Source organism: Anas platyrhynchos, chromosome 9 (genome assembly GCF_047663525.1).
Source record: "Anas platyrhynchos isolate ZD024472 breed Pekin duck chromosome 9, IASCAAS_PekinDuck_T2T, whole genome shotgun sequence".
NCBI lineage: Eukaryota > Metazoa > Chordata > Aves > Anseriformes > Anatidae > Anas > Anas platyrhynchos.
In genome coordinates, this window is record NC_092595.1 from 111,303 (window position 1) to 132,322 (window position 21,020).

At 38.6% G+C, this 21,020-nt stretch overlaps 1 protein-coding gene and 1 long non-coding RNA gene across 5 annotated transcripts in view; one reads left to right on the forward strand and one right to left on the reverse strand.

Moving 5' to 3' along the window:
* LOC140003195 (uncharacterized) overlaps positions 1–1,101 on the reverse strand; it is a 33,825-nt gene extending 32,724 nt beyond the window's left edge. Inside the window, exon 1 of one of the 3 annotated variants that reach the window (XR_011811434.1) lies at positions 988–1,101. This is a non-coding gene — a long non-coding RNA (uncharacterized lncRNA). Of the gene's footprint in view, positions 1–955 lie in introns of all 3 variants that reach the window. The other 2 variants (XR_011811421.1, XR_011811427.1) reach the window with 2 other exon arrangements.
* An 88-nt stretch (positions 1,102–1,189) lies between these two features.
* On the forward strand, positions 1,190–19,978 carry HPS3 (HPS3 biogenesis of lysosomal organelles complex 2 subunit 1). 2 transcript variants are annotated; one of them, XM_027464525.3, is made up of 17 exons: positions 1,190–1,412; positions 2,203–2,694; positions 4,205–4,391; positions 5,751–5,836; positions 7,023–7,215; positions 7,448–7,529; positions 8,754–8,908; positions 9,668–9,776; positions 9,969–10,150; positions 10,490–10,667; positions 11,247–11,477; positions 13,328–13,513; positions 14,843–15,031; positions 15,689–15,796; positions 16,161–16,367; positions 17,636–17,726; positions 18,953–19,978. In XM_027464525.3, exons 1-17 carry the CDS (start codon positions 1,190–1,192, stop codon positions 19,078–19,080), a joined length of 3,027 nt encoding a protein of 1,008 aa, XP_027320326.3. In that variant the 3' UTR covers positions 19,081–19,978. The 2 variants fall into 2 exon arrangements, 1 of the variants encoding a protein (XP_027320326.3); XR_005267883.2 differs by lacking the exon at positions 18,953–19,978 and having other exon boundaries at positions 16,265–16,367.
* Positions 19,979–21,020: the final 1,042 nt, after the last annotated feature.

Here is a 21,020-nt window from a genome sequence, read left to right on the forward strand (position 1 = left end):
TACATCTATAGTCACTATATAAGGACCACTTGAAACTGCAATTTTGGTAGCATCTAGTAATGTGCAAACTAAAGATAAAATCAGGAAATTATATAGAATTTCCTGTGATCCTGAAGCATTTTGTGACAAACTTTTATTTTTAGTTTTGCACAAGCAGGAAACTTCTTTTTGTTAAAGGATTAATGGGTGTTATTCCAAGCCTGTCTTTACATAATAGACAGAAACCCGATATTAAGCATATTGTTGCTTTGAAGCTAGCTTCACAGAAGACACACAAAAAAATAATATACTAAAGTAATTTCCCTAATTGTAGTTATGGCACATACAATTACAGTATTGATTTGAATTTAGTACCAGTATACTAGCTAACAGGACAAAACTTGCTACCTTGAAAAATAAAAACATGAAAACGGAGAGACTATGCAGACAAAATGTAAAATTTTCTGACAAGCGTGCCTCCCTGCATTCAATTCCCTTTAGATGAAAATCTGCTAAAAATACTCCTATTTTAAATTCCTCCATTAACCTATTAAAAATACGTTCTTTTGTGGTACTTTCAAATGAACAGAACTTTATAGACACTTGAGAAATTGCCAAGTCATGAGACACAGGTAAAAACTGCTGACCTACTTGCTTAAAATTGTTCAATCTTGAGTTCTGTAAATGAGAAAAAAGGGGTTTTGGTTGTTTTTGTTTTGTTTTGTTTTCCTCTATAAAACCACGAGGAAGAAAAGATTTTCTACGTGTGCTGAAGATACCCGGAATTAAGTATGTGGAAGTTCTTGTATCTAGAGCATACCATGGATGCACAAGTTACGAAGTTCTAAAGAACTGCTGTTTTCAAAACCAAAGGTGTTTTTGCATCCAGGACGCTGGAAGGTCCCAGATCCCAGCAGCCCAACTCGCTAGGGACGCTACTGCTAGTGGCACCCACTCCAACTCGGCGCCTGCTCACCTCCGACTGCTCGGCGCTCCGCCGCAACTTACATTCGAACCGAGCAACGCGTAACGAAGGAAATGCACCCAGGTCCTTTCCAAGCTTTACGATCCTGTGAGTGGCGCGCGGGAATCCCCAGCGCCGCCCCGCCCCGCGCCCGCTGCGGAACCGTGGGCGGAGGCGGAAGCCGAGGGGGACTGTGCGGCCCCGGGAGCTGTGGCCGCTGCTGTAGCAGGGGGGGGCTCGGGGACCATGGTGCAGCTTTACAACCTGCACCCGTTCGGGTCGCAGCGAGTAGTGCCCTGCGGGCAGGAGCCGGCGCACTTCTGCTGCGGGCCCGACGTGCTGTTCGTGGCCGGCGCGGCGGCCAGCTGCGGGGTGGAGGTGTTCGCCGTGCGCCACGAGGGCCGCTGCGAACCGCTGGGCTCCTTCGCCACGCTGGGATCCGTGCTGCACATGGCGCACAGCCGAGCAGGTCAGTGCCGGCCGCCGCTGGGCCCGGAGAGGCTGAGGCGTGTCCGGGCCGGGCGCGGGGCGGCGCAAACGGGCCCTGCTGGGCTGGGGTGAGCGGCGAGCGGAGGCCGTGGGGCTCCGCCGGGGCGGGCGGCCGGTGCCGGGGGCGGGAGCGTGTCGCGGCCCCGCGGCAGGTCGGCGTGGCGGTCCCCGCCCGCCCGGCGCGGCCGCTGGTGGCGGGGTCAGGCGCCTCTCGGCGGAGCCGGGCGCCTGCCGCGGGCGAGCTCGTAAAGCGGCGGCTGAGGCGCGGAGGGGCAGCGTGGAGCCGCCCGGCGCCCGTCTGTTGTCGTCTTCCTCCGCTGTGGTGGGGCCTTGCGCTCCCGCCCTTGGCCGCTCTGATTTCAGAGCGCGGGACGGGTGGTTTTTGTGTCTCTTCTCCCCAGCCGATTCCACAGCTGTTAATGACTTGTTTAAATTAATTGACTTTTTGTTAACGGGTATTTAGGGGTTAAAAAAAAATACCTTGTCTGCGAGCTCTGCTCTTAAAGTGGGTTCATTTTAAAGTTATATCCGGCCCTAGACCTGTATGTTAGGTCACTTTATTGGTGTGTGAATTGTGCTTCATCTAGCAAAGAAACTTGTGCTCTGGTTTTCGTTAAAGAAACATTGGTGAAGACTTCTTTAAAATTTTATGTGAGAGTTGAGAATTTAAGAGATTATTTGAAATGTACTTTGTTGGAATAGCAGCTAAACAGCTCAAAAACTGTCATCTATTCTATATTGACGTTTTAGTACTGCTGCTTTGTTTTAAGGAGACTATTTGGTGACAATTGAGGAGAAAAGCAAAGCAACTTTCCTAAGAGCATATATGAACTGGAGATGCATGTCTGCGGGGAGTTCTCGTGTTTGTGTCCGGATGGTTGGTCACAAGATGGAAGAGTCATACAGTGAAACCTTAAAAGAACAGATGTCAATTGTGGAAATGCCACTTTCAGATCCTCCGCTGTGCGTTTCATGTTGTCCTGTAAATGGAGATCTTCTTGTGGGCTGCAAAAATAAACTAGTCATGTTCTGTTTGAAATATCTGGTCATAAATCAGAATTTGACTGTATTAGACTTTGAACGCACCTTAATTTTACACATTGATAACTTCATTCCTGCTGAAGTTGCATTTTGTGCCAGACATATAGCCATAACAACAGACTTGGATGTTCTGATCCTGAAACTGGAACTGATCCAAAGTGCAGACAGTACAGAGCAATCCACACATCGAGTTAGTACACTAGAAGAACCTGGGAATGGAAGTAAGTAGAGATATTTTTTTTTTTCTGCCTCTGGGAATCTGTTAAGTGATCGCTATTACTCTTGAAGTAGGCTCTAACAAGGTAATTGCCCTTCAGAAAGTATTTTAAGATAATTTTTGGGCCATCAGTTGAAAGTTACAGTGCATGAAAAGTTCTGCTACATGTAGTTGGAGGTAACACTTAAATATGCTGTTGTTCTGTGGACGCTTTCAGGATGGTGCAGCCACAGAACTAGGTATCTGTTTTGGGGTACCACTACTGGCCAAATCAAAGTGGGAGGAAGTCAGTGTGTTGTGTTCAGAAAAAATTCTTCCGTCAGTGTCACTGCCCAGATAAGCGCGTCTCTTCTAAGGGACAAGGAAGAGGCTGAAGGAAAGAATCATCTCATGAACTTCAAAATGATAGAATATCTTGAGTTGGAAGGGACCCACAAGGACCGCTGAGTCCCAACTCCTGAATCTGCACAGGATCACCTGAAAATCAGACCTTATGTCTGAGAGTGTTGTCCAAATCCTTGGGACCTGCTACAACGATTCCGTGTGGTTGTTGTGCTGCAGTCCCCAGAGCTGAACGTGGTGCTCCAGGTGGGTGCTCAACGAGAAGGGGAGAATCACCTCTCAACCTGCTGGCTGCACTTCTCATGCAGCCCAGCATACAGTTGGCTCTTCGGGCTGCAAGTACACTCTGCCAGCTCTTTCACTGCCAGTTCTTTCAGAAATCTTGACTCTGAAGGAATGAGACAGGTGAGGCCTTGTCCTGGTTTCAGCTAGGACAGAGTTAATTTTCTTCCTAGTAGCTGGTAGAACGCTGTGTTTTGGCCTAGGGTGAGAAGAGTGCTGATAACACCCCGATGATGTTTTAATTGTTGCAGAGCAGTGCTTACACAAAGCCAAGGACGTTTCAGCTTCTCACTCTGTCCTGCCTACAGGCAGGCTGGGGGTGCAGCAAGAGCTGGGAGGGGACAGACCCAGAACAGCTGACCCAAACTAGCCAAAGGAGTGTTCCATCCCATCTGGGGTCACGCTGAACAATGTATAGGGGTGGCTAGCCAGGGGGAGGAGGGCCAGACTACTCGGGGTTAGGCTGGGCGTTGGTCAGCGGGTGGTGAGCAATTGCATTGTGCATCACTTGTTTTGTACACATTATTAGTAGTAGTACTATTATCATCATCATTGTTATTATTGTTATTATTATTTTCCTGTCTTATTAAACTGTCTTTATCTCAACTCACGGGCTTCACTTTCCCATTTCTCTCCCCCATCCCAGAGAGGGAGGGGGGAGGGTGAGCAAACGGCTGTGTGGTGTTTAGCTGCCGACGAGGTTAAACCACAACAGGCCTAAATGAAAGATTGTTCTTGTCTTCTAGCAGAGCTCTTCTGAAAGTCTCATGGTTTGAAGAAGCCATTGCTTATTAGGTAGCTGTAGTTAGAATGTTTAGTTGATGTTGTGCCAGCATATTGTTATTACTAAATGGAATGGTTTGAATAATTAATGCATTTCCATTGTTAAGGTGTAAAAGATGAAGACCTTTCAACACATACTTTGCAGCTTGAATTAGATGAGTTCATCATATGTCAGAAGCCAGTGGAACTACTTGGGGAAGAAAGTAAGCTATGTGAGATACCCATCACACTGGAATCCACAGAGTTAGCTACAGAAGACACAAAGCACTTTCAAGTGCGGTATCTCCTATTCAGGTATTACAAATGCATTTTCCCCTGTGTGGGTTAACCGTTACTTTAATAATACCAAGAAGCAAATATAAGCTCGTATCTTGATGAAAGAAATACCCTGGTATTTTGACTTCTGAGCTTGTTAAGCGCTGTTTCCTAAGCAGACCAAGAACACTGTGATACCAAAGATGCCATTTTTGGCCTTGTGAATCCTAAGCTTTATTTAATTTTGAGAATGTGGCTAGTCATTACAATTAAAATGGAATTTATCTTTGATGGTTTTGCAGTACTGGTGATGTGTAGTGTCTGCTCTCTTCTACAGCCATACATACTGAATGCTGTGAAGACCATACATTAGAGCTTCTCTTGTGATGTATCAGAGGAGATGTTTTCTTCTAAGCATACAGAATCATTTAGGTTGAAAAAGATCTCAGGTCATCCAGTCCAACATCCTACTCCCAAGCAGAATCAGCTGGAGTAGGTTTTCCAGGACCTAGTCTAGTCAGGTTTTGAGTAACTCCTGAGATGGGGTAGACTCCACAACCTCTCTGGGAAGCCTGTTACGGTGTCTGACCACTCAGGTTTTTGTACTTTGATTCTGAACTGGCCAAACTAAGTTTTACGTGTCCCATTCTGAAGCAGCTTGTGTCAAACTCTGTTATGGTTTAGAGAAGCCTACTGTAAAGTATAACACACAAGACTAACCATCAGTCCTGGCTGTGTGACCTTGATCAAGGTACTGCCTTCTCTGTGTCTGTTCTGCAGGTTTCATCAACTCCAGCTAAAGTGATACCTTTAATATTTTTATACATATATACCTTTGATATTTTTTTATATATATATATATATATAAAACTTACCTTTGTGCAGCTGGCAAAGAGGAGTTTACCAAGTATCTTAAGCACTAAGAACTTGTTTTGATTTGATTATTTTTTAATAATCAAAACCATTACGCTTCTGTCTAAAACTGAGTAAGAACTGATATCTCAGTCCAGTTGTGAATTTTGAAGCAGGGCAAGAAAAAGGATGACTCATAAAAGGAAAGAAAAGTAGGATTGAGGATGAATTTTGTTCAGTTAAATAAAAAGGAAGAAAGATTAAATCAGGGTTCAAATCAATTGCAGCACATCTTCAGTGATCCAAGACTTTGGCACATGGCTTGTAGACAAGCAAAGAAAGAATTTTTGGTTGCAGGAACTTGTTGTTTCTAGCTGTGCTACGTTCTTAGCATTGCTAAGCTAATTGCATTAGTAGTATGAAGGCAAAATAGCTGAATATTAAAACATCAGCTACGGCTATTAGAACTATTGCTCTTTCCTTGCTCAAGGTGAATGGTAATAGTTTCTCACTGATGTCCCATGTTGGTTTGGATATTTCCTCTAGGCATTTTGCACCTGACCAGTCGCCTTTTGGGTTTTGTGAAGAGATGAAGTTGCACTCTGTTCAACTGCTTCCTATATACCAGACAGGTAGATGCTTATGCGTGGATGCGTTATGTTCTGTGTCACAGGAGTCCTGGGAAAGGAAGGAACGTGTCAGTATAATCTCTTTTGTACGCTGTTCCTGTATGATTTGTTTTAAAATTAAGGTATTTCCTCCCTTTTCAGTGATTTAAATTGAGCTTCATTAACAGACATGTTAAAGTTTCTCTAAGTTCTGTGTAAACTTAGAATGAAAATACCAATTCACAGCACCATAAGAGTAAGTCTGTTCAAAGACAGTTCTTACCAGTTCTCTACTGACAAATTTTACATCACAAAACAGGTCACTTTTTATGTTGCATAAATAAAATTATCCTCAGTGTCACTGTAACATTCTAGGCTGTCTCTGAGAGTCAACACTGGAAATTAGAGTAGTAAACCTTAATAATGTTAAGGTACAGGTTACCTTTATGCCAGGCTTTTTTTAAAATGACAAGGGATGAAAGCAAATTTCAGGGATTCATCAATAAACACTAGCTAACCTAACTTCACCATGACCAGGGGAAAATTTAATCCTTTGTTATGTCACCTTTACTGACTGCTCACCCAGTTTGTGGTTGTCTGTTCTTTTCAGTAGCAGAGTCTCATTTAAGTTGCAGCTGACTCAAGAGGATGAGCTACTTGCTGTTCAATTCCATCTAACTTATTTTCTCTTGTGGTTTACAGACCTTGACAAGAGGGTCTGTAGAATCTGAACACACCCTTTACCTGCCAAAGTGGCTTTATAAATAATTCTGCCATTCTCTGACTCTGTTTCATTTAAATGAGGATCTGCATTTTGGTGCAGTTCGTCTGCAGCTCTCAATGAGCATTCATCCCAGGTCACAAGGAGTTGTCTAAGACCAGACTGATCATTCGAGCTATGGGTATTTAGTTGTGATGAATGTGCCAGGACTCCCACATACTGTTGGGTCTGTGGAAATTCTTCACTTGGTGATTCAGCCACGCTTTTGTTAGAAATGCCTTGAAATGTGAACATGGCATACAAATTGGTGTATTACCAACTGGTAAGGTGTTCTTCATGTAGTTCTCCTTCTCTTCAGTAGCTATTAACAAAACCAGTTGGAACTTGGTCAGGTCGGAGAGTAGCTTTTAGGAATTGGACTTACAAAGGAATTGCAAGGTTTTGGTTTACGAGGTGTATATAAAATGCCTTTCTTATTGTTACATCTAGGAAGTTCTGTGACAGCCCATGAGGAAACTGAGAACAAGAGAGAACTACTCAGTCTCTTTTGCTTTTTCTCTTTGCCTCATGTTGGATATCTCTACTCTGTTGGGAAGGTAGTAGAACTGATTTCTACTTACCAGTATTCAGAGAAGTCAGAGCAGGCAGTTCTCACTCCACAATTCCTGCATGTCATTACAAGGTACTATATTTATGATTTTGCTTATTGTATTACTATCTTTCTCTTTGTGCTTTATTTTTTCCTGAAGCATTCTGGGCAAGCTCATGTTATGGTGCAGAACATCCTCCTGCCTAGGCCTCAAAGCCCGTTTCTGCATAAGGAGAAAGATCTGATTCTCTTTAGTCTTGGCTTTTGGATTATTGCATGTCTTCATTTTCTTTTGTCATCAGTGTTGTTTCTTCTTTCCCTCTAGTGAGAACCTGCAGTGTTTCACAGTGCGGTGCAGTGCAGCAGCAGCTCGTGATGAGGATCCATACATTGATACGACTGCAAAGGTGCACATCTCATTCTTTTGCTAAAAGAATTGGAGTAGCAGTGTGACGCTTTGTTCCCCTATGTTTCCTTCTGAAATCGTGTTAGTTTCTATTGGCTGTGACCAGAAAAAAAAAAAATCAAAAATGAATACTTTAGTTCAATCTATGGCATATTCTAAAAGTCTGCACATGTATCACTGGAACAATCTATTATTGTTGTGTAAGATTCTAGATAATTAATAGAAAGTTTTCAAAAATGTCAAAAACTATGATATCATAAGTTTTCAACTAAATTCCGTGCTATTCTGAATGGAGGGAGCAGTTTTCCAATATGACAGCTTATGGTGCTTGTAAAGCATAACTGTATTGAAACCTAAACTTTAGTTCTTTGTTTTTGAGATGTGCATATAATAGTAAGTTGCAGACACTCATGGGTTTCCATATTGCAGCCTGCCCTCCACAGGCTGCAGACCCACTCTGGCAAGGGTCCTTCATGGGCCACTGTCCCTGAAGGACGCCCCTGCTCTAGTGTGGGTCAGCAATGGACTGCAGTTGTGCAGGGGTGCCTCTCCCTGGTGTGGGTTTCGCACAGGCTGCAGTCCTTTAGTAGAATTCCTTCTCCATTGTGGAGTTTGACATGTACTTGTTTTTCGTGCTTTTTCTGACATCAGTTTCAGAGCTGACTGGTTGTGGTTATGACAGGCCCAGGGCAGTTAATAGCCTCCAGATCATCACTGCAGCCCTCTGCCTCTTTACCAAAGATTGAGGTTTCTTTGAAAAGTAGTGCACACATAATACATGATGCTGTGTTGCCTTGCTTTACCATGTATACCAATTTGTAAATGTGGTATTTTATCTTTTTACAGTTACAAGTGTAGAATATTTCTGGGCAAATGAGGTTGCATTTTTCTATTTTTAGTCCAGCCTAGAGGATATAGTATGTTTTGGCTGAAAGATGCATGTTGAATACATCAAGGATGTAATACTGGATAGGCAACGTAACAATAAATAGTGCAAGCAAATATAATATTTCTGTCTGTATTTTTTTTTTTTTTTTTTAATATAAAACATAAGCAACTGAAATCAGGACTTTTGCAAACACATCAGGCAGTCTTACATCTCAGCCAAATTCAAACTATTTGGGATTAAGTTTTCCACGTTAGGTAACGTTTCCTTTTTGATTTAAAGATTCACTCAAAGCACACACTAACTGAAATTACAAAACACATGTGCTTTTCTTTATAGGCTTGTCCACCTGTTGCTCTGGATGTCTGCACATTACGAATGCAGCTTTTTATAGGACCAAGAGCTATCTGTCATTTCAAAAACCATATAATTCTTCTTACTAAGGCTAACACAGAAGATGTTACTGAAAGACGAAAGCCCACAAGAAGGATGCTGTAAGAATTTGCATATTTTGGGGAGATGGGATTTATAGTTTTGTGTACAGTGCTGAATTTTCTGGAGTCGGACAGGATCCTCTGTGGAAAGACTGTTAGGACATAATTCCCTAGCTGATAGATGAGAACAGAAATCAAGCATTGATTTTTGAATTCTACTCTATTAAATGACATGGAAGAAATGGAAAGTTGAAATTTTACAAAATAAGTTACTCAAGATTGTCAAAGCCAACTTGCATACGTAATGTTAAAATAACGTTATAAAGAATGTATCTGCTACTGAGAAGAAAAAAATACTTACCCTGGCAAAAAATATGTAGGAGTTATGGGCCTGCAGGCTAACAAAACGTGTTGTAGCAAAAAATGAAAATTTCTTAGAATTTTTTTTTTTTTTTTTTTTTACACCTTGACAAATGTGTGAATTGAGCTGCAGGGGCAAAAGTGCAGTAAATCTTTATGGAAAGTAGCTGAACATCTTAACTGAGTTGAATTACTCACTTTCATGTATGTACATGATACTATCTGGTGTTATATCCAGGAGAAGATGTAGTTGATGTTTTCTAACAGTGATGTTTCTGATGTACGAACGTGCCTATCTATTACTAGCTATTACAACTTAAATTCACAACTGAACTCTCAAACGTCTACTAGTCTGCAAACATACCTGTTTATGTGTTTAAACTGTCAAATTTTTGTTTGTTTTTGGCTACAGAATGTTTATTTGGACATTGGCAACTTAACTCTTTTCCTTTTCTCTAGTTCCAGAAAGGCTAATAGCATCAAATCCAGAACAAATTCCGAGTCAGAGCCTGGGTGGAATTTATATATTATAAACACTGTTTCAACCATCCAGCTGTACAGAGAAATGGTATTTCCAACTCCTGCTTTTGTTTATTGACTAAAAATAGGTACTGTTAGTCTCTGGTGCTGAATATACTGTAATGTATCTCTTATGAATAGCTCATAATTCTATTTCAAATACCTGCTGCCTTCTCTAGAATTGTTTCTGTATATTCTTTATTTTTAACAGCATCCAAAGTGTATCATGTATCTGTTCTAGGTAGATTATAGTAGAACTTACGAAAATGCGAAAACTGAGAGTTGCATCCACCTCCTAAGTGAGGCTCACTTACTAGTCAGAGCAGCTATAATGGACCCTGGTTTCCTTAAATCAGATGATAAAGAAGAACTTCTAAGAGCGTTCAGAGAAAGTTGTGCCTTTTTAGGAGACTGCTACAGCAGGTATGTTTTAGATGTCAAAGTGATATAGATGAGCTTTTGTTTCTAATAATGTAACCTTAAAATGAAAATCCATTATTCCTTGCTATTTTGCATTGGCATGGCATATGTATTTCAAAAACTTAAATTCTACCAGAATGGCTTAATCTGGTCCTCTGTTAAGTGCCTGGTTGTTTTTATTGTCAGTTTAACACAAAATACAATGTTACCTTGAGTATTAGCTATGTATTTGCAGATACTGGTGTGTTTGCAACCTTGATGTGTTATTTTAGTTCTTAGAAACAGTGGTGTCAGATGTGTTGCTCTTAATTGTTCATTTTCCTTCCCATCTGTTACTTTCAGGTTTGACACAAAGGATTACCACCTTGCTTTGCCATACTATAGAATGGCGGGTTTATCCATGTCTGAAGTTTTAGAGCGACTAGTTTCAGAAGGTGATGAAATACAGACATACGAAAGAGGTTTTATATTTTATTTAACTCACTCTCTTAATGAAGACATAAATGAAGAATTAAGCAAGGTAGAAACAAGTATTTTTTTCTTAATCTGTTGATTTAATTACAATTTAAGAACTGCATCAAATATTAAGTAAAATTTCTCTTAAAATGCTGAACTGTTTATTTAGTATTACAATTATTCTTTTTCATACATTTTTTTTATTTACCCATTTTTGACAAAAGAGCATGCATGTAACAGCTGTGATGCTTTTGGGCTGCTTTCAAGCAACTTATGGATTTGGTTATCACAAGGCATATTGATAATGATGGTTCCCACTTGCACACAGAGATACTGTTGTGCTAGAAAAGTTCTGTCTCAAATCTCTTTAGTTTCCCATTTCTGCAACAATGCAAACTGTTTTTTGAACCTTGCCACATTGCTCAGATTGGTAAAACTGACTCAGTGGGGTAGAGAGTTCTCCTGGCTTTTCAAAATAATGTGCTGAATCATTCCTGGTTAGAGTACCTTTACTTTTACTAGTACGGATTTGGTAGCTAATCTGTACTTGCCTATTCAAAAGAAGAAAAGGAGTGCTTCTTATGGCAGAAAAGATTACGTATCTGGAAATGTTAAAACTGTCAAATGGGTTTTATTTTAATAGGAATCAGCAAATAAAGTTCTCCAGATATTCAGTAGTGCTGATCCCATGCAGCTGCCTCATATCCTCTGCAGTCCCTGCATGAGAAATGCATGTCCTTTGACAGCTGTGAAGTATCTTCATAAAGTAGAAAACAATATGCCGTCAGTGGTCCTCACACTTACTAAGGCTTTCATGGCGCTGAAAATGGGAGACCTGATGATGTATGAGCATGAGATGGGCTCCCATAAGGAGGTAAAGTATGCTGAAAGCACGAACTGTTTGCTTTTTACAATGCTCAAGTCATTAAGTTTGGCTAGTGGCTCTGTTTTACAGTAAAACATCCTTTCAGTTGCTCTTCTTCCTCCTGGTATGCGTTATAGGCTCCACTGAATGTCTGCAATAACAGTAAGATCCAGGACTAGTATACGCTGGGATGGTTCCATCTTTGCAAAGCCTTATCAATAAACAAATGTTTTAAAGGCTTTATTTTTTTTTTTATAAATTAAATGCAGTTTACTGGAGCATAACGGGCTCTGCAGAGCCAATGCTCTTCACCAATATGGCGGGGTTGCATAGTAGTATTTTTCCAGCTCTCCACCTGTAATTAATACATGATTAACCTGCAGTGTGCCCATGAAAACCTACCATCTGTATATAAACAGCCCTTATAAAATTGCTTTTGTAGCAGAATGTCCATGGTGCATACAAGCTGAAGTTTCTATATACAATCTCCTTATACAATTTCCAATCTTCTGTAGAATCAAAGTACTTAACTTTTATTAAGACTAGATCAGAACCTACTTCAGTGCTATCAAAATCAGAATTCCACATCAGTGGGGAAAAAATGTTAGCTGATCATTCTCTGCCATAGGTGTTCACATGTGGATTTAGACTGAGACCAGTCTGTAAATTACTTCTTGTTAAGATTCTTCAGGAGTGTTGAAAAAGGAATATTCAAAGTTTATGGAGCTTGAAATCTGAAATCTTTCTGAGTGTGAGCTGTTGGAAGTCTAAAAGGTTTTTAAGATAAACTGATAGATAGTCCAAATTTTGATACCAAGCTTCAGCATGAAAAGTCCTTGGAGAGCTTTCAAGAGTTACTAGGTTTTGAATTGCAAGTTGGGAACTGTGGATAGCTGTTTCAATTATTGTATTTAGGACCACCTGCTTTCTAACCATTTGCAGCAAGATCAGGTGAAATTGTGACATTACATACAAGCTAAGAAATACATACTCACAGAATCACAGAATGGTTGAGGTCAGAAGGAACCTCTGGAGATCATCCAGTCCAAATATTCACCACCACCAGCCCATTGCATACCTCGTTTAGAGGTTAGGGACTTGGTTGTTTGTGTGTGTGTTGTTGTTTTTTGTTTTTTTTTTTTTTATTATTTTTAATTGATCTATTACAAAAATGCTTTACTACATCTCACCTTTAAAAAGTATTTTAGTGCAAATTTTTAAAAATAATGCTTCTAGAAAGATAAAGAAAGGAAAGATAGTTTCTACATACAGAGGTTGAGAAATGTTTACTTTCTTCCTAGATCTGCCTTATATTTGTGGGGTATTTCATTTAATATGCTCAGGCATCACTTCCCAGGTGTTTTTAAAATGGAAATAATATTTTGTTATATTACCTTCAAAAGCACACAAATGCCCAGAAACAACTTAGAGTTGTGTATTTTGCAGCATGTTTTGGTCATTATTTCAGGGGTATTTTCAATATAAAAACGAGATTTCAGCAAAGTAGTTAATTTAAATTTCAGCCAGTGATTTTTCAGAACACCCCGTATATTTAGTGTCTGTGATTCCATAGTAAAGTCTTTTCTTACGCGTACAGTAATTCCAGATTTCAACAGCACATTTTTTCCAGTGTTCAGGCAATTGTCATAGTGCTCAGGAGTCACTGATCCAGCACACAGTTTGGACCTGGATCTCTGGAGAGCTACTCTATAAACTGTAGAAAGCTTATATTTCCATTCCCTTAGTTTTCTTTATTTCATCTGTATAAACTTGACTGCCTGAGAAAATACTGAGTTTGCAGAGTTGAATTGTACATGGGTTGAGTTCTTTACCTGATTTATATCTGACTATGTTTGTAGACAGTACTGGCCTCTGGCTTCACTGAGCAACCAAAACTCCTGAGACAGTATAAAGAAGGAATCGTTATTCCAACTGAATTTGCTGTTCACCTGAAGGAGATGCAACCTGGATTATTGGTGGCTGCCACTGTGGCTTTACATGAGAACGGTAAAATTAAACTGGAAGAAGCAGATGTGTTTTTCAAGGTTGGCCTCTGACAATTTTTTCCTTTTTTTTTTTTTTTTCCCTTCCATGTACTGATGTTATGTTCAGCTTTTTTTTTTTTTTTTTGAACGAGAGAGATGAAGGTTGGATATGTTCCAGTTTTGATAGATCACTACATGACTACATCAGAATCTGGAACTTCTGGAAAGAAATACTGGTCAAATGAAGTTTAAAAAAAAAAAAAATCCATTAACAGTCGAATGGAAAATACCCCAGTCTGAGGGATCTTTCAGTGGCTTCCTAACAGTTTGGCTTCCTAAGACTATTGAAACTTAACAGAATTTGGATAAACCACTTGCATAGGCTCCTTTTGATGAGACATATTTCTAAAGAATGAGAATATTAAATACACATTCTATATTAAATATGCTTCAAATATGAAGGTATATAATGCTCTGATCATCTGTATACATTTCTGAAAGAAGAGTGGGTCTCTGCAGTTTATGGAAAGAAAAATAGAATTATAGAATGGCTGGGGTTGGAAGGGACTTCAGTGATAATCTAGTTCCAACCCCCCTGCTGCAGGCAGGGATGTCACCAACTAGATCAGGGTGCCAACGGCCCCATCCAACCTCGATTCGATCAGTTGGATCAATTCAATACACTGAATTGTTTTTCTAGTTACTGACGTTTTCTTTGTTTGGACTGGGAATAGACAAAACTTTTTTTTGTACAATCAGTAATGTTGTTTGGATTAAAACCACATATACTTCAATATTGGTATGTTGTGGTCTTGCATCTGTTACTGTGAAAGACCTTTATCAGAAACACCAAATCATGAAACCTGAAATAGAACAAATATGTTTTTTCAAAGTCAGGTGTAAACTGAGTAACAAATCTTTTCCCTGCCTGACACACGAGGCCTTAAAGCCCAGAAGCATCTGCTTTGTAGGACCTACCATTATACCTGAACTGCACATCATTTTGTTATCATTGGCCTTTGATTACATTAAGATTCTTTCTTAGAAGACATCTGTTAGGCTGTTGGTGTATATAAAAGCGTCTAAAGTAGCAGTCAGTAAATCCTTGCTGACAATGTGCTGACATTTCTGTCAGTGGAATAAATCTTCAAGAAGTAATCAAATCTATATGTTAGAATTGATTGCTTTAAAATCATTCCATGAACTTTATACTTTGCCAAGCACTGTATCATGTAGAATCACATCTATCACCTCAAGACAAAAAAGGAACCAACATCCTGCCTCTAGTAAAAGTAAAAAAAACAGTTCCTTTTGTTTGTTCTAACTTCTTCTACTAATAATTGCCACATTCTATACTAACTTGCTGTCTTCTAATGTTTTTGTTCTTAGATATTGTGTAATAACAGTGAAAACACTGTTCCTCAGCTCTTGGTAGATTTCTGGGAAGCTCTCCTTGTAGTATGCTCTCAGGAAGATGTACTTCAGGAGCTCTTACTGAGGGTTACTTCTCAGTATGTTTGGAGAATATTGAAGAAGCAACTTCCTGAGACTAAGCCATTGAAAACAACAGAGGATCTGGTAAGTGTACTACTCATACGTTTTATGTCTGTGTTGTTCATCCAAAGTCTATCCAAATATTTTGTATTTTAATTCTGGACAGTTTATCACTTAAAAGAAGCAAGACTGAAAGTAAATGATGTAGTGTGTACTTACCAGACAGATGGTTATAGGGAATCCTATTCTTTAAGAGCATTTGCAAATATGCAGCAGGAATCTGAGCTCTGGGCAGAAATAAGGGCTAAAATGAAACAATGAGAGTTTGTCAGGTGGAGTTTTTTTTTCTTCCCGTTAATGGAAAACTTACAAAGCTGACTAAATGAGAAAACATAGGAGTGATTGATTGTAAAATATTCTGAATAGAGAGTCTAAAATACAGAATTAAATAGAAGTTTCCAGTTTATTTGTTATTCAGTTATATGAACCAGAAGAAAGAACAGTTGCTATTCCAAGTATACTATTTAAGAACAAAATTTCTTCACTTGTGAGGGGGTGTGGTGTGGGTATGTTCACAAGGAACTGTCATTAACAGAAATACTTCATTTATTACAATTTTTATGTCTCCATCTCACTTGCTATTCATTCCTCTCTCTCTCTCTCTCTCTCTCTCTCTCTCTCTCTCTCTCTCTCTCTCTCTCTCTCTCTCTCACTCCCTCTCTCCCTGTCTCCCTCTCATAGATAAACTCCTGTAATCGTTTTGGGTTCATTTTCCCATGGGTTACTTTCATAATGTCAATGGGATCTCCACCTGATAAAGATTACCCTGAAGATATTTCAAAGCTACAGGTATGAAACACGTAAACTTTGCTGTTTGCAACTTAGATCCATTCTGCAAATGTCTGTGCCTGTAGAGCTTTCTCTAGCAGCCTCCTCTCCTCCTTCCCTGCCCACTCCCTGAACTACCCAAGTTGAACTAAAAGACCCATTGAAATCATTGGAAAAAAAAAATACCAAAATGACACATCAATAACTGTGATACTTACTTTTCAGTTAACTCTAAACTTAATCAGTTTTCAATAACATTTAATAAAATAAATATTATTTCAAATATACTATGATAAGTACAGGCCTTTTGTTCTAAGGTTATGGTTAGCATTGCTTTGCAAAGTTTGATTTAAATCCAAACAATACTTTTTCTTTCTGTCTCTAGTCTCTTTTATGTAGTCAGTCAATCAATATAACTGCTGCTCTGCCTATCTTGGAACCTCTGATAGAGGCTGGCAATGTTGGCCTCACCATCCATGTTCTCTGCAGTACTCATCTAGGCAAGTATGAGGATTCCATTGACCAGCTTCTCAAAAGGTGTCCTGCTGCAGCTGTATTATATGCTCAGCATGAGCTGAAGGATGATAGTCGGGTGAGCTACTTTGGTTAAACTCATTCAAATTTTTTTTTCCCACTAACTACAGTGTTATTGTATACATACAGATGGACTCTGGATGGATCAAATAGCCAAGATTTCAGACACAGTAAATTGCTTAGCTTGCTTTCACTTGCCTGGCCTTTAAATTCCATAAATCACTACCACTAATTTTAATGAAACATTTTTCCCTGTTTCTTCTGTGACTCCCTGTATTCATTCTAGTAAGTTTTCTCTTTTCAGAGAACAGAGGACCTCAGAAAACAGAGTATTTTTTTTCCATTATAAGTGGAAAACTGTCTAGTTTCTTACTAATCCATGTTCTGATTTGTTTGATATTATTGTATAAAGTGTCATATTTTACTAATAAGCTAGGAGAAGATTCTTCAAATAATATCATACTTAAGTATGTTCTTCTTGTGTTTTTAGTGACACCTTGCCATCAAAATGGTACTGGTATAGTAGTGAGAAATTTCACATTCTTTATGTCCCATTTTTCACATAGACCTCCATGCAGTTTTGATTGATGTAACTGATTCTATTCCAGTGTTTTGGGAGTACAAGATTTTACTTCCATTGCCTATCACAGCTACTTAATTGTCTGTATTTTTGTTGACCAAACTCAGCGAAGGTGATTCCTTTACCAGAGGGAAATACTATTGCTGCATTCAAGACCTAATGTGTGCTTTATGTTCAGATCTAAAAATGGTTTCCTTGATAATTTTCATGTTAGTTATAGAGTTGTGAGGGTACAATAATGAATCAGAACACAGGTGGTAGAAAAGGGTTAACATGTTTAAAAAAAGAAAGAAAGAAATCTCTTCTTCCTCTTTTCACTCTTATTGACAAATTGACAGTAAATAACTCACTACTTTAGCTGTTGGAAGCAGATTAGGTCAGGGCACAGCAGTGTTCTTACAATAATTTTATTCACCACTTGTGGTGAATAAAATTCGCCATGCAAGGAACTTCACCATGCAAGGGACTCCTTGCATGGAGCTGCTTGGATGAAAAAAAAAGTCATCTTACAGGCACTAGGGGACACTGTTTAACTCTGTCAAGCATGAAAAGATCACACTGAAAATTGGAAATGCATCTGCAAAAACACTGCATTTCAAATAATTATATAAATTGCTTACTGATTCCACTGTAACCTATCTGCATATACGTCTGATCTTAGTTCAGTATATTTTTAGCAGGTCTTTCATACTCTTAACTGTAGTCATTGTTAATTTACACTTCTGCTGTGGGTTTTTATGAATTAGGCTGTATGGTGGAACAAACTGCTTCCAGAACTTTGCAAGAGAACCAGACTTACTGAAAATGACTATCCTGTTCTTATTTCATCACTAAAAGGTAAATCAATTGGTTATAACTTAACTACAGAAGCCTTTGTATAGCATATGACATTCTAAATATTGTTCAGCCTAATAGAATACTGACGTGATATTTTCAAAGAAAGGGGAGTAAGTTTCTATGTTTAAAGCTAATGAAGCTCAGCAGGCTTTCTCATAATCAGAACAGCATTCTGCAACATACAGTGTTGTCTCATAAAAAAAAAGGATGACATTCATTATATATTGCAAACAATTGCATTGTGAGAATCATTGCTTCTATATTGGTCAAGAATATATACTATTTAAAGAACTCAGTTTCCCTAAAAGATAGGGATTGTTTGCTTTTTTTCTGGGCTAAGTGACTATATGGTTCTAAGCAATGACAACTAACTGGCTACTGTTGATAACCCTGTGGGCATTTAAGTGTATACTCATGATTAGATTACAGACTGTAAAAACTACACTGTGATAGTTGGTGACGTTAAGCAGAAGGAAACATTTGGCAAAGTGGTGGTGGGGTTACAACTCTTTGGTTAGTGGAAATAAAGAAGTAAAACCAACCCTAGTAGCTGATGTAGTCCTGTTGTTATATGTTTGTAGGAAGTCAATAATACTGCATAGCTAAGCAACATACATGTATGCATTTGTTTTTGACAGAATAAGAAGGCTGAATAAAATAAATGTATTAAAACAAAAACAATGTGCTCCCTGGGGTCAGAACAACAGCATCACTGAGTTGCATGGTGCAGCACTGGTTGCTGTGCTGCACTATAAAGTTCTAGTTTGAAGTGCTAGCATGTTTATTTGTGGTGGTTGGTTTTTTTTTGTACTTGTTTTCATGTGATAACTGTGCTATAATAAGGACTTAAGAACATGTTTAACAGCTTCTTCTAAGAGGCTGTTTGCAGAACATCTGTTTGAACGTATAGTGCTGTTTTAGAGTACTGGTAGAGTTCCAGGGCTGCTTTTTCATTTGGTACAAAACATGTAGAGTACTTCATTAGACTTCCGTAAACATTACTGCCACATACAGACCTGATGAATTAAGATAAAGGTTTGGTTTTAATCTAGGACATAATTTTTCTGTAGCTGTATTTGCTCTCTAAAGGGTGTGTCTCTGATTTTTATTTGAGTTACAATACTTACATCACTTGATAACTTGAATTAGTGACCTTGTTAATGTTTTTTGTTTCTTTGTTCTAACCAAAATACCTTAAACATGACTTTCTCCTCTGCTTTGGGCAGAAACTTTATCAGTTGTTTCAATGGAATTGGAACTAAGGGATTTCCTGAGTCTTCTACCAGAGGATGGAACTGCAGCATTTTTCCTGCCACATCTTCTTCACTGCAGCCAGAGGAAACTGCTGACCTAGACACAATGGATGTCTACTATGCATTCAAATACCACGAACATGCTGGAATAAAAAAGTACATTTAAAAAGAGAAATACATAAAAAGCACTATGAGTACCCCTGCATATAAATCACCTTATTTCTGAGCTAATACCTTATGACAATTATTGAATGACAACTTACTTGAGACAGAGCATCTCCTTTGAAGCTAACACTATTGCACTTTGTCAGTGAACCAGAAGAACTGAGTAATTGTTCGCCAGGTTAAAAACATAGCTATTAAACTACTAGGCATAGGTCACTAGTCCTGTAAATAAGGATGAACTTACGGCCAAAGCAGCTGAAAAATACAGACTGTACAGTGTAATTGGACATAAAATATTCACTGAAAGTAAAACAGGGAGTTAGTTTTAATTGTATGCTAGCTAGTTGGATCACTGACCTAGAGAGGAATTTACGCTTTGTCATGTATTTAATTGTGTAAGTACCTTATTCTTGTAAATGGTACTGGATTTTGAAAAATAGACATTCCCTTGAATTCCATCTGGAAAATCCAGTCAGCTGCTCTGTCATCTTATATACATACCCCTGCAAGTGTTACAGTGAGCGTTCTCATTTAGCAATTTACAAGAAAAGGCTGTAAATTAAAGACACAAAATGTTCCTAAGGGGAATGGAAGATACATACTACTGCTTGCTTGCTGTTTTTGTATGCTTTCTTCTGTTGTACTTGAATAGTACTTGCGAGTATTTGAAGTATCACTAGGTCACAAATCTAGCTGAAATATGTTTCTTCCAGGTCTTCTGGTAAGTGTCTTGTGCATGTGTATGTATGTACTGATATTTGTCTTCCTTTTGGGCAGATGGCATCCTTCTGCTCTTTCAGCTCAAATTTAGTAATAATAAACTATCACAGTGTTTATGGCTGTCTTATAAATAGTTTAATGTACTTCGATAATCTACTACAAATAAAACAATGATCCTCTGATCCTGTAAACAGCTAAAGGCCTAATTAGTTGATATAGTCTCAACTCCAATTTCACTGAAGCTGTAACATTACGTTAACTAGTAAAAAATTAGAAGAGATCATCTACATTCCAAATAAAACATCCAAGACAAAACAAACAGAGTAGTTTTAACTTCTTTATGTGGCAGGTCTGATACAGCCAAAATCAGTTATCTAATTTACTAGCAGGGAGTCATCTGATTTTAACAGAAACTTCCTGTTTTTCAAAAAAAAAAAAAAAAAAAAAGGCAGAGCAATTTAGACTTGGTACAGAGAAGAAATGTCCTTTACACTGGTAAGCTGTAAAGCCGCAGGTATTTTGCTTTGTCTGTCTGTATAATATATTCTTCCCTGTTATATATTACAAGTGAGGGATCAGATGAGCCAAAGGGAGAGCTATGCTCTAACTTGGGCAGTCAGGTTTTTAAAACACAACTGGATGGTACAAAGATACCTGTTCTTGCTGCTTACGTTTTTGACCTAGAATCGGTCAAGCAGTAGTACTGTTGCTTCCAGCTGTCAAGAAGTGCTTAATTTGTCTAGCTATGCACTACAACAATAGAAACAAAATGTAGCTATTCAGGATTTAGGGCAAAGCTCTTAGGTATACTAGTCACCGTATTTTACCCTTCATTGTCTTAATTTTATCAGACTTATGTCATCATAACTGTCTCTTTTGTACTTATTTTCATAACATAAAACCACAAACAATTATGAACTATGTGCAACTGCGGTAAGTCAGACATTGCATCTTTTAAATTCACTATCTTGAAATAAAATTATAAAGTAATTCAAGAACCTGGAGATAAAGTGAATAATTGGATAATTGAATTCCAATTCTCTGTGGAATAGCTACTATGATGTCTGACTAGTAAAATGGGACATCAAAGCTAGGAAAAAATACCTAAAATTAATTTTGTTGTTACACGGTTACTTACTAATTAAAAACAATAAAC

Coding starts and splice junctions, on each gene's coding strand:
- HPS3 (XM_027464525.3), top strand. CDS start 1,190: ATGGTGCAGCTTTACAACCTGCACCCGTTCGGGTCGCAGCGAGTAGTG. Junction 10,151..10,489: donor TTAGGAGACTGCTACAGCAG/GTATGTTTTAGA, acceptor TGTTACTTTCAG/GTTTGACACAAAGGATTACC. Junction 15,032..15,688: donor TGAAAACAACAGAGGATCTG/GTAAGTGTACTA, acceptor TCCCTCTCATAG/ATAAACTCCTGTAATCGTTT.